Source organism: Lathamus discolor, chromosome Z (assembly GCF_037157495.1).
Source record: "Lathamus discolor isolate bLatDis1 chromosome Z, bLatDis1.hap1, whole genome shotgun sequence".
In the NCBI taxonomy this organism is placed as follows: Eukaryota; Metazoa; Chordata; class Aves; order Psittaciformes; family Psittacidae; genus Lathamus; species Lathamus discolor.
Window position 1 is genome coordinate 108431358 of NC_088909.1, and position 13102 is coordinate 108444459.

Consider the following 13102-nt stretch of genomic DNA (forward strand, 5'->3'; position numbering starts at 1 on the left):
ATGCCACAGGGAAATGGTGGGAACAGCATTGGTAAGGCTGTGAAGGCTTCTCCACCGCTGGTATGTTGAGCATGAGTTTCTGAGGAGCCAGACCTGAACCAAGAGCTGGAGCTCACTCGATAGCCATGCCATGGCTTCACACCCCCTGCCCCAGAAAACACTCCCCTCACCTGCCAAAGCCTGCATTTCCATACTCACCAGAGTCTTCCAGAGATGATTTTGTCTGAGCCAGCTTGAGGAATAACTGCCAAACATGGGAGAGAGAAAAAAGCTATAGGAGAGCTCCAATGCATTGCCAACAGTACTGAAGCTCAACTGAAGAACACTGCCATCCCATCCATCTCACCCCCAAACCCAGAGCTGGGAGAAGAGTTATGGGGCAGGAGAGCTTCAAGAACATGCACCCTTCCTCCTCCCATCCCATGGCCACCCACCTCTCCATACCTTCTCCTGCTGCTTTTGTGTAACCATGTTTGCGTTGCGGTGCACAGCTTGTTCCGCCTCATCCTTATCCCTGCAGCGCTGCTCATAGAGCCGCTTGGCCTAGGAAAGCCAACAAACAGGGCAGGAGCGTGTTAGCAAGCAATGAGTCGCTATTACAGCTCATGCAGCTTGCTCTGGAGGAAAACACAGCCTACAAGTGGAGAGGTGGCCACAGGCTGTCTGCAGAGCAGGGGACAGCGCTTAAGGTCCCCAGTGCCCTACTGCTTGAGCAAAAAAATCTCACAAGACAAGCTGCTCTTCGTTTGGCATGAAAAGCTCATAGCAATAGAGTCCTTGACATCTAAATCACTCTTATCCAACAGTGCAAGGCTGCTACCAGCCATGTCCCTGGTGTACTCTTCAGTTTTTTAGAGCACAATATGCAGACTTAAATGTGACAGTCTTCCTCTGCTGTAGCTCTTGATGTAGTGTCTGCATGAGTTGCAGCAGAGGAAGACCCTCATATTTAAGACTGCACCAGCAGTGTGCGCGTATGTTAGAAGTGTTAAACCATATAGCAAGAAAGAGCAGCATGTCTGCTTTACCTCCATAGTCTTCTTGTACTGCAGATTCCTGGTTTTGTGAATCGCCTCCATTATCAGCTCTATCTGTGAAGACAACAGAGATAGAGTCAACACATCACTGACCATCAAAGCTCCATGATGGACTATGTAGCTTTGGAAAAGAAGAGGCACAGTACAAACTCAGATGGCTTTAAGAACCTATGTCCACTTAAAACATCTTCACAAAACCCAACTTTTAATACTTCTATCTAAGCCTCCACTCTAAGCCTCCACTTGTGTATGGAAAAGAACTCTACAAATAAAATCCAGCAATATATAGTACCATACCATCTCCACAGAGTCTGGAAAATTCGTATTCCCTCTCCCTTCTGCTAGGTCCAAAGTTCTAGCAGTTTTCCCTCAATTTCTAGACAAAGGAATCTCAATACAGAAGAGGTTAAAAGGCTTGCCAATTTTTGCAAGCCCTGTGGAGATCAGGCAACTCTATATATATGAGATATATAAGTTTATATATATATGCTTTAAGAACATTCCTGGTTGAGGCTGGTGTCTCTGGAGCTGAGCCCCTGCGATAGCTGGCCCCAAAAGGTGCTCAAAGGAGAAGATGTGGCAGAAATAGAAGTCAGAGGTTGCTGGTTCAGCAGCAGGGTGGCAATATATAGAAAAGGGCTCAGGACTTCCCACCAGCAGCAAGCATTTGGGGCACACAGGGGGCTGGGGCATGGTGGGAAACACGAGCCAGGATCCATCACCAAGGATGGTGATAGATTAACACCCTGACCTTCTTCTGATGCAGTTTTTGCTTTTCCCTGAATTCCTCCATTTTCTTTGCTTCTTCCCGAAGGGTTTGTGCCAGCTGGATGTGACCTTGTCCCACATTGTCTATCTCTGCAAAGAAAAGAAATTTGAGTATATATATACCCAAAATATACCTCTTTTCCTCAAGTCAACTGTTGTAGCTCACAGCATGCTGAGCCCACATCACACATCCCCATGCAGAAACATATAAAAGGAGCAGGACATTTGAAGCAGCATCTGAGCAACATTGCCTTGGATCAGTCCTGGGTCAGTCCTGCTGGGGCCTGCTTTACAGTGTAAGAAAACTGGTATCAGGCAAGCACAGTCACATCTGCCCCTCACCCCAGTGAATTAAAGTAGGCTTCAACATACGGCAGCCTGAAGCAGATTTATGAAGGAAGCATTGCCCCAGGTTATCAGACAGTCAACTTGTGGCACAGAAACACTAATACTAAAAACATTTCAGGCTCATCCTGCTGAAAATGAATTGGTCATACTGTAGAACAGCACCCCAGCAAGCTCATCAAAGGACATAAGCGAAGTGTAGCTCATGATTCGAGCCCCAGAGCTTTTTCAAATCTACAGCCATGAACAGCCAGCTGCTTCAACAGCAGAGCCAGGCTGGGGAGGTTCACCGATGGTTAGGGCAGCAGGCAAATGTGGCTGGGGCAGAGAGTGGACTCAGCACAGGAGAGCAGAGCACCAGCCCTTGGCACAGGGATGCTGCCCGCTGTGTGTACATTGAAATGGAGGGACAATATAAGGTGGCCAAAGCATCATCTTGTAGATGGTCCAATTAGAATTGTGGAATCATTTAGGCTGGAAAAGACCTGCCTTTAAGATCACTGAGTCCAGCCATTATTCTGGCGCTGCCAAGTCCACCACTAAACCATGTCACTGAGCACCACATCTTCTAAATACCTCTAAATACATATCTTCTAAACATCTCCAGGGACGGTGAGTCCACCACTGCCCTGGGCAGCCTGTTCCAGTGTTTGACAATCCTTTCAGGGAAAATATTTTTCCTAATAACCATCTAAACCTCCCCTGGTGCAGCTCAAGGCCATTTCCTCGTCCTTTCACTTGTTACTTGGGAAGAGAGCAAGGCAAGACAGTCCAGGAAACTCCAGATGAGTTTCACATGCACAGCTTCTGATGTACAACATAAGGGTGACTTCTGAGCGCAGCCTGCCCCAAAAGGACACAAAGATCCCCAGCAAGATGCTCTGTGGGTCTGTCTCCCACAGATGCTCTGGAGCCAAAGGAATGATCTGGGCCAGAAGGCCAGCCTACACCTAACTCCAGCATCAGACAGGTTTGAAAGTTTCTCTGCTATTTGTTTTTTTTTTCTAAACTAGCAGGCTTTGGCACTGCCAAGTGTCCTGGCAAACATGAAGAATTACTTACGTTGCTTGAAAACATCCAGGGATCTCTTCAGTGTGCTGAAAAACAAATTAAAGAGAATGGGAAAGCACAGTCAGGTTCAGGCATCAGCAGAGCACCTCTCTCAAACTGAATAGCATGTCCCCAACTTAACATGGGCCAAGACAGCTTGAAGCAGGTTTATTTACCCTCTTTACACATCTGGCTTTTTCCCTCTCAGCAAATATAACACAGCTTACTTGGTTTGAGATCTACCTTACATCTTTCTGAACATTGGATGCTATTGACAATTCTAAGTTTTATGACAAATATTTCAGGCAATGCCCTAAAAGTATCATTTGGCACATACGAACACCTTCTACATGGTGCACTGGCCAGTGGTTGGAACTGTAAGAACTTTTCTCCTTATTAAGATTGTGCAATAAAGATTTTAGAAACATTTTATGTGACACCTCAATATGAAACTGTAAATAAATCATCAGAGAATATCAGACCAGGCATGTATAAAGTATAGAAACAAAGCAGGAAGTAGAAGGTGCCAGGAGTTGGTGGGGAAATGGAGATACAGTTACGAAGCCGACTGCAGTGGCCACAGGATTTCTGTGGCGTGGTAACACTGGGCTTTGCAGATTTGCATGGTTTGAGTCAAGGAAGTGCCTGTACTTCCCTCTGACCACAAAAACAGTCAGGAGCAAACCCAAGGTCTCATGATACTTTTCTCTTTGCTGAACTACCACTCCACATCTTGCCTGAGCATCCACAGTGCTTTGATTAGGCTACTGCTGGTGGGAACTTGGTGGAGCCCAACTCAATCATCAGCAAAGTACAACCCAAGTGTGCACCATTCATTCACAGACCAATTTCAGATCATCCTCTGATAGCAATCCCAATCACATTTCAACACTCTTCTGTCTCTCACAGCCTCCTTCCTTCATTTCTCCAAGTAAGGACACCCATAAAAGCAAAACATACACGGAACTGTGAACTTACTTCAGCTCTGTCTGTCCGCAGGGCTTCTTCTTCGACAAGTTAATGAGCTCTTTGCCGTACTTTTCTTCTATTATTGCCCTGTTGAGGAAAGATTGAAATGAGAGGAAGTTCTTATTTCAGAAACTGATACTTGTTTGCAGGCCGAGCCAAGACTCACTCTTAACCCCCCACCCCCCCATCTGCTGCAAACCAACTGTGCGCAGTTGGCTGAAGGAAGACTGTTGTTTGCTGCTACAACAGCCTTCTCATGAAAATATTTTACTTTGCTCTGTCTGTGTTCCCGATGCATTGCCCATCTCCCTGTGGCCAATACATGCAAGGACCACCTCCACAGGAGGTGGAGGACGAGGCAGCCAGTGCAGCTGGTGGCTAGATGGGGCCACTGCCTCTGCGGTTTTTAGCTCTATTTCCCATGTGAACAAGGCTTGTGTGAACACAAGTTTTCTGTGTCTCAGACACCCGTGTCTGTCACTCCATCCCCACAAAGTGCTTTTGAATCTGATTTGGTTGATCCAAACCAAATGTAGTTAAATCATAAGGGATTAAGCACCTCAAAGACCACGCAGCTACCATACATGCACTCCAAAGCTCAGCTAGGCCTTTTCAGCTCTTTTTAGAATGAGACAATAGGTACTGTCTTCTGCCTCTTAGGAAGAACACCCGAAGAAGTGACCACATCTTGTGCAGTAACATAAAAACACCTTTGAGAGACTGTATTGTTCTCCTCTCTTGGAAGAAATCTGGTGGGAAAGAAAACCTATGTGTTGAAGTCTATGAACAACCAGCTTTCTGCAGTTGCACTGAAATCTGTACGGACAACCAGGTCTTAGTTGGTCAAATGCAGATAACTCCATCTAGTCAAGCTACCATAGCTGTCTGCAGTCAGTGGAGAGAAACAAGCACAGCTGAAGACTTGCATTACAAGGTCTACTGGGTAAAACAGTTTCCTAAAATGCCTGTATCTCTAGCGCAGATGCAGATGCCTATGTTACTGATTTCTAGAGTTTGGCAGTGGGGTTCATCTAACTTAACTCTTAAAAAAAAAAAGCTTGTAGGAAAATGGAAAAAATAAATATTCTTAATTGATTTATTTCCTCTATCTAACAATATTCCCATGAACTTCCTTTTGAGCAAAGCATCAGATCCAACACCCATGTTCTCCATGAGTGGGACCATGTAACATGTGGGCTGTACATGAAGAGCTGGGACATATTCAGAGAGGGATGCCAGTAACAAGTCCAAGGCCTGCCTGTAACTTCCTCCTAGCTAGACACCTCAGTGGGAACCTCCTTCAACAGCAAAGAGGAACAGGGCACAGTTTTTGCACTCTTTCCATTGCCATGGTTGAGTGGGACACAATTCTTGGGGTTCAGTGGGTGGTTCCCCAGGCAGCCTGAAAGCCCAAATTTTCCTGGAATGTGGGATTACAGCCTAGATAATGTATGTGCATTAGACACTTCTAACATCAGGTTCTCCTCTTCATCCCCCTTACCTTTGTTCCAGGCTGGTTTCTGTCAAGTCTTGTATTTAGAGGTTTGTTTTCTCCAGTTCTCAGTATTAAATTACATTAATTCACTATTGTTTTACAACACTATTCATTAGCTGTTGCTAACCAGAGGAACCATAAACTCAAAATACATGGCGAGACCATCTCTGTTGTGCCCTCTACAGAGCCTCTACTTGGGTCATATCCTCTGATTAATAAATGCACTACCTACTCTATTACTTCGTTTTAACATAAACTATATGGGCTGTCCACGATGTACAAAGACAAATTCAGAACAAAGCCATGCCTGTCCTATGTCAAGGATCTTCTGCAAGCTGAACAGCAAGCTGGAATTCATTGGAGAGCATGTGGCCTGGGCAGGCTGCCAGCAGCTGCAAACACATCAAGCATGTAAGACTGAATTATTAAACTGCTCCTGATTCCTCTTTTCTTTTTAATAGACAGCTCAAACCGTGATCATCTAGTCCATGTCTGGGTGGACTTCATACCAGAGCACCAAGCCATGCAGTGAAAGGACAGTGTAAGAACCTAAGTTCCTCGTCAGTCAAAAACCAGAGGTGTTTTATGTTAAAACTTGTTAAAACACAAAACATAGTGGACATGACGAAGTGGCAGAAACCCAACTGGGAATACATGAGTAGAAGTAGTGCCACCACCCCACTTCCCAGGCTTAGCCCAACCTGTTGTCGAAGACAATTCCATACCTTTCCTTCAGAAAGTCCTCAAACTCTTTGCAGTTCTTCCTGCCATCATTCAGATGCTGAATTATGCTGTCATAGCCAACTGTGCTTGTCAGATCCGTACTCTGAAAACACAAGAACAGCAGTCACACCCTGGTCAGTGCAGTCCATGGACACTGCCACCTCAAGCAGCATTTGCACAAGCGATGGCTCAGCTGGGAGCAAGTGTGCAAGTGCCTCTTTATGAAATAAGATGTTTCTTTGAGGGGTGGGAAAGGCTCCAGAATGAGAACAATGGTGGCAATATTGGACAAGGCACTTCCATGACTTCAAGAAAACAGAAGAGCTCAGTTCTCTACCACATCTCATTGCTTTCTCCTGGCCTAAGCACAGCTGGCCTCATGAGGCATGGTATCTACTCCTAGGACTTTAGCTGTCAGCTTTAACTTAATAAAATCAAACAATAAAAGCCCCACAAGTCTTCAGATATAGCTATATATACATACATATGTATGTATATATATATGTATATATTCATGGGCTGGAGATGAATTTATTAGACTTTTCAGTTCAGGATTGCTGAGCTATGGGCTTCTTGCACTCTTGCTGCCCTCACAGTAATGCATGGATGCACTCAATGGCCGGTCCTGCAACAGCTTTCTCTTTGGCCTTCCAAAAAGCAACACTGACCCTCACATCAATTCAAAACACCACTGCAAAGATCATTTCCCTAAGTAACAAGTTCTCCCCCACCACTGCTGTAAGCGCTTCAATACATCACAAATGGCTTCTTCACTCCCCACAAAACATCACAGCCATGGAGAGGTCCTGCCTCTGCCACCCACAGGACTTGGTTGGTCAAATGTAGATATCTCCATCTCCAAGATGGAAGAAGTTCCATCTTCCAACCCTCTCAGTCCCACAGTGCCACTCACACTTCACATAGACTTCTGAAGGATCAGTGCTTTCCTTCTGATTTGAAGGAAAACATTCTTAAACTTTGTAAAACCATATATTGTACTAATGCTTTTATATATATATATGTATATATATATATATATATGTCATGCAGCAATGACGTAGGTGGGCTAGAATGAAGGTTGCCTAACTCTATCCTGTTCCTCATACCCATGCCTGGAAGCACCTTAATACGAAAAATGGGGTTTTGCCCTATGACCTTTTAAGGATTTACCTGGAAACCTGGGCTGAAAACAGGCTTCCTAAGTGCTATAGTAATACGAACAGATGCTCTGGAAGAAGCAGATGAGGAGCTGAGCAGAAGCTGCTACCTGTAGTGTTCTGCAAAGAGCAGCAATGTTGCATAGAACAGCACACATCAGAATAAAAAATACAGGGAAAGAAGCTGCAGAAAGGAAGCAATGGTAGAAGCACATACGAAACTCAGGGAAAGGAAGCAAAAGCCACAAACAGTTATTAAGAAACCTAAAAAGGAATGATGCAGGAGAGAGAGACTCAGGAAACGCATTGAAGCTAGGGCGAGAGTATGCAGAGAACTGGTGTGAAAGTGTGGACAGCAGAAGGGGGAATTTATCAGGAGTTTATACTTGGTGCAAGATAAGAACAGGAACACGGCTGGTGTTTGTGATAAATGACGGATTTAATCATGTGGACTTGAGGAGTCAAGGACTTGAATGTCAATGGCCAGAAAACAAGAAGTGAAATGTAGATGTGGTGGAGTGGGACCTGCAGGAAATCCCCGCGTATCCCAGATCCACTTTGCTCCATCCGTGGCATGCATGGGAAGAGAGAACTGTGGAGCAGGACCTAAGCAGAAACCAAAACAGCTTCTGTTTCTTTGCAAAGCACAAACATCCTTCCAAAATGGGCTTATTGCTGATAAACACACAACCAATCCTCAAGCTTTCATCATGTCTTTGCTAATGGGGCCTGTGAAAAAGGAAACACGCCTACACTGAAATCAGCCTTCATGCCAGTTGCAAAACACAGGAACATTCTAACTTGTCTTCCTATCCCTGGTTTCATAGGAAATAAAACGGATGTGGAGGGCCACTAACTAGAACAGTCAGACCCACATCACTGAGTGTCAGTGCACCCAAAGGCTCAAAGGCAGGTGGCTGGAACTGGATGAGCTTTAAGGAACCTTCCAACCCAAACCAGTCTGTGATTCTGTTTCCTAAGCACCCAAGGCTGGACCAGCCCTCATAGTGCAATGTGTTACGCAAAACATAAGAGGTAAGAGGGCCAATGGAAGTTTCCAAAAAAGCTACCTCCAGGAAGTAAAGTTGCTCCTGGCCTAGAAGGAGCAGAGCAGGTTTATATGCCCTGAAACCAGCCTTCACAGCAAGCACCCTTGTGGGCAGATGTTGGTGTGGAAAGAATGAAAGCATGACTGCCCATAGGACACCCCAAAGGCAGGGCAGGAAGGGAGCAATGAAAGAGGAAGGGCAATGTGGCAAGCACAGAGCCATGGGGACAAGATTTAAAGACATAATAACTGAGCCAAAGACAGATATGGAGAATTGGGAGTTGCACCAAGCCTCCCCAGCCAGAGGGATGCAGGAGGACAAGCATCTCTCCTCCCACCCTGCACCCCTGCACAAGGCTGTCCTGGTGCCCCCCACTGGTCAGAGCTCAGAACCCATATGCTCTTTAGAGGAAACTACATGAAAACAGCGGATGATTTCAGGGTGACAAAGCAGCAGCTGATGTTTCCTGAGCTTGCAGGGCTCAGCAGGATGAGCCCCCCTTCCCAATCCACTTCCTAGGATTGAAACATCCCCCCAGTGGACTTGGCAAGAAGGAATTTGTGTGCCTGTTGTAATGCTTTGGGTTTTGGTATACCTACAGGCAAAAGAGCTAAAATGCTCTAGTGGGGATCTGAAGTCATGTTTTGACCTTGTATGACCCACAGCTAAAGGGCGAGCTGCTGAGCTTGGCATTCATCTTCAACATGGAAAACCTCCTCAAGACACATACCCAATGAAGCTAGTGACATGAGAGAATCAAAGAATCACAGAATTGTTTTGATCTGAAAAGACCTTTAAGATCATTGAGTCCAGCCCTTAACCCAGCACTGCCAAATCCACCACTAAACCATGTCACTAAATGCCACATCTACACGTCTTTTAAACGCCTCCAGAGATAGCGACTCCACCACTGTCCCAGATGGTCTGTTCCAGGACTTGTCAACCCTTTCAGGGAAAGATATCTGCTAACACCTGGTCTAAACCTCCCCTGGTGCAGCTTGCAGCCATTTCCTCTTGCCCTATTGCTTGTTTCTTGGAAGAAGAGACCGACCCCCTCCTCATCACATCCTCCTTTCAGGAAGTTGTAGAGAGCAAGAAGGTCCCCCCGAGCCACCTTTTCTCCAGACTGAACCCCCCATGTCCCTCAGCTGTTCCCCATCACACTTGTGCTCCAGGCCCTGCACCAGCTCTGTTGCCCTTCTCTGGACCCACTCCAGCACCTCAATGTCTCTCTTGTAAAGTGTCTCTTTGTAGTGAAGGGCCCAGAAATGAAGTGAGGGGTCCGGAATTTTTCTTCTCAGTCTTGCTTGCTTAGATAAACACAGCAGAAGCTGAGTGACTATTTTAGTAGCCAGAAGTGCTGTGCAGCAATAAATAGCTGTGCTATTCTTGCTCACAGTCAGCACAGCCTCAGAATCACTCAGGCTCCTGCAGATATGGCTTGGACGAAATAAAACCTTGTGCTGGTGCCTGCAGGGTGTAGAGTGCAAGAGGCTGCAGTTCCTCCCCATTCCATGACCAGGTGGGTACAACAGGACAGACAAAACTCACCGCAGGGAGGAACAGGACTCACTGTAAAGTCACCCACCTCAGAACAGCAAAAAAGCAGCTTTTTGATTAATAATTTTTCATTTGAAGTTTCCTTGCCATAGGGAAACACACCCATCCTGCTCATCCCAGAGACACAGAGAGCAATGGACCATTCCGCTTTGATGCAACTGCTTCTTCCACAAACCCCACTTTGTTCCTTTCAAACAAGGACCTGAGGGTTTCATAACACTGCTGATAAACTCTGCCAGGCCAGGCTCCGTTTAGAGAAGGACAGGCAGGAGAAAGGGGAAGTGAAATGGCGCAGCCAGCATCACACTGTGGCTCAGCAGCAGGGCGATGAACCCAGGAGCCTGGGGCTGGCAGAGGGAACACAAGAAAAGGGAGTTTATCCACAGCCAGCTAAACAGGGCTGAAAGAATATCATGCCAATGAAGGAGAAATACAGCCAGGCACAGCACTGACAAAATACCATCCATAGCCCATGGTAGAGAGGCCACAGGGAGGAACTGCTGGTTCCTTTGCACGTACCAATGCTCCCTTGCTCTGGAGCAAGGGGCAAAGCATTTATTTTCCCCCACATTTCCTTTGTGTCACTGCAAAAAGAGATGCTATAGTTATTTCCTATGCATTTGGGGGTATATAAGTATTTTCAGGTACTTTGACATATGCTTTATTAGAAAACTAAATATACCAGTGCAGTTTTTACTGCAGATGACTTGACTGAGCTATGGATTGTTGTAGCAGCATTGCTAAATACACTGTAAAGAGCAGAGCAGTGGTTTTGTCTTGTTTAATGCAAAATGACCAAAAATCCACTCTCCAAGTGGCAAGCTGTGAGCCAATACACCAGACTTTAAGTGGGTTTTTCTTAGCATTATCATAATGTCTATTTTTCTTATTACAGGACCAAAGTGCTCTGATGAAACCCAAATTTCTGCTGCTGGATTACCCAAAATACACTGCAAGAGCAGGCTTGTGTAGATCAAGGCACTTTCCAAGAAAATGGTTAAAGTGAAAGAAGAACAGCATGTTGCAAAAACAAATGGAAACAAAAGCCCACACTTGCTCAACTCATGGCAATCAGTACATGCTGGGCAAGAGGAAACAAACACGGTCTTTGGTGTGCTCACAGCTCTTTCCCAGGCAGCACAGCATGCATCATGCAAGCGGGGACATTCAGCGCAATGCATGTGTAGCTGCAGGCATCTCTGGGCTTTGGCCCCTGGGTAAGCAGGAGCTGCAGGAGGATGCAAAAGAGAAAAACCTTTTATTTCAGGGAATTTATCATCTTGTGTAGAGACCTGAGAGCATGAGTAAACTGGCATGCAGCAAGCAAAGTTGCCATGTGCTTTCCCAGTGCAGCACATCATGAGCATCACGCCATGAACTTTGGTGGGGACTAGGTTGCTGTGCAGGAAAAGACAGACACATGCACACCACTGAAAAGAACAGAACTAATGGGGTTTAAAGCTAAATCAGTCTTAAATAGGCTTGAAGCACAGCCCTGCCACCCAGATAGAGCAAGGTGGGCTGCAGCTTATCCCCGAGAGAAATTCAGCTGTTGCCATTCACAACCAGATTTGTTTCAAAGCTGGGAGTTACAACACCAAACCCTGCTCAGCTTTTGTGGGGTTTGGTTATTTTTCAGACTTTGTCCCATCAGTTGGAGCATCCCTGACCTGGAGCCTTCCCCAGAATCTCCCCTTTCCCATTGGACTGTCCTGACCACTGCACAATCGCTTGCTTCAGCAAAAAATTCTCCTTGAATTTTTGGCTTAAGCAAAGTAACTTAAGAGCAAAAACTGCAGCAAGAAGTTTGTGCTCTCACAGTACTAAACAGCAAACAGAAGGTGGATGAGCAGCCTTCTGCACCTCAGCTAAATATGGGGTTTTCTGTCCATCTCTTGCCCCCCCCACTCCCTCCCCAGCCCTTGTAGCTGATGCACAGTCACTGGCCCATGGTGTGAAGACTGCTTGGGGTGATAACTGCTGTTTCCATGGGCCGATCAACCGCAGCAGGACCTCTCTCTCCACTGAGTCACATCCATCATGTTCCACTCCAGCCTCTGCCCAAGCACATTTCCGTTGTCGGGAGGGGGGAGCGGGGAATGTTGAAGCTCACGAGCTTCGGAAAGGAAAACGCTAAAAGCCAAGCAAAATCCATGTCAGCACCAATAGTTTTAGGCTCAGCAAGCACTGGGCATTATTCAGGATGTAGCCATGTTTGCAATACGGGGGGTCAGGCAGAAGCAAGCATCCAATGCAATGTCCCAGCTCCTCCTCATCCTGGAGGCTTGGGGCTGCTCCTGCCCTGGTATTTTCTCCTTTCTCCAAGATCCTCCTTTAGAAAGCACCCTGCTTCAGCTAGAGAGGAACAAACTGGGCAGTGCTAGCCAAAGCCAGCCCTGCAGCAAGGACCTCTACTTCAATCCAGTGCTCCAACAAAGCATGACAATCCACATCTGCATAGCATCATAGTTATTCTCCCCAGCATGGGAGGTGCTGCCACCACCCTCAAATCTCTCCTCTCCCTCACACTTGCAAAGCAAAGTGAGAACTGCGGGAATAGCTGAGATCTGCCAGATGCAAAGCTGGCTTCATTCTCCAAATCAGGTTCAATACTCATTTAGGCTTTCATATCTGATGATGTGCTAGATAACACGCTAATGATGCTCCACAAGCTGGGTGCTCTGCATTTACCCCTCATCAGCACGCCCAGACCTGGCACCCGCTCCTCCCAGGACCCACACGCCTTCTCCCTGCCCTGGAAGATAGGAGCTTCTTCACAGAAATCTGGGAAACCCTGTGGGGCATTCACAGATGGGGATTTTCAGCCTGCAAATATAAGATTTTGTCATTTGTTTCCTGGAAGGCTCACACATGAAGAGGAACTGAGCAGCCACAGTGCCAGGGCTGTGCAGCAGCTAAGTGGGGATTCTGCACTTCTCCATTTCCAAA

General features: G+C 46.3%; 1 protein-coding gene across 7 annotated transcripts in view; it reads right to left on the minus strand.

Annotated features, from left to right (window-relative positions):
* Positions 1–13102, minus strand: part of LOC136005794 (proline-serine-threonine phosphatase-interacting protein 2-like) — a 76260-nt gene that overhangs the window by 62623 nt on the left and 535 nt on the right. For all 7 annotated transcript variants that reach the window (XR_010608885.1, XR_010608884.1, XM_065663640.1 and 4 more), the window contains exons 2-8: positions 6390–6490; positions 4179–4256; positions 3213–3247; positions 1789–1895; positions 1029–1091; positions 445–543; positions 199–244 (exon numbers count right to left, since the gene is read on the minus strand). Coding sequence is in view for 5 of the 7 variants with exons in the window: in XM_065663640.1 (XP_065519712.1) it covers positions 199–244; positions 445–543; positions 1029–1091; positions 1789–1895; positions 3213–3247; positions 4179–4256; positions 6390–6490 (529 nt within the window). In the remaining 2 variants the exon portion in view is untranslated. The remainder of the gene's footprint in view (positions 1–198; positions 245–444; positions 544–1028; positions 1092–1788; positions 1896–3212; positions 3248–4178; positions 4257–6389; positions 6491–13102) is intronic.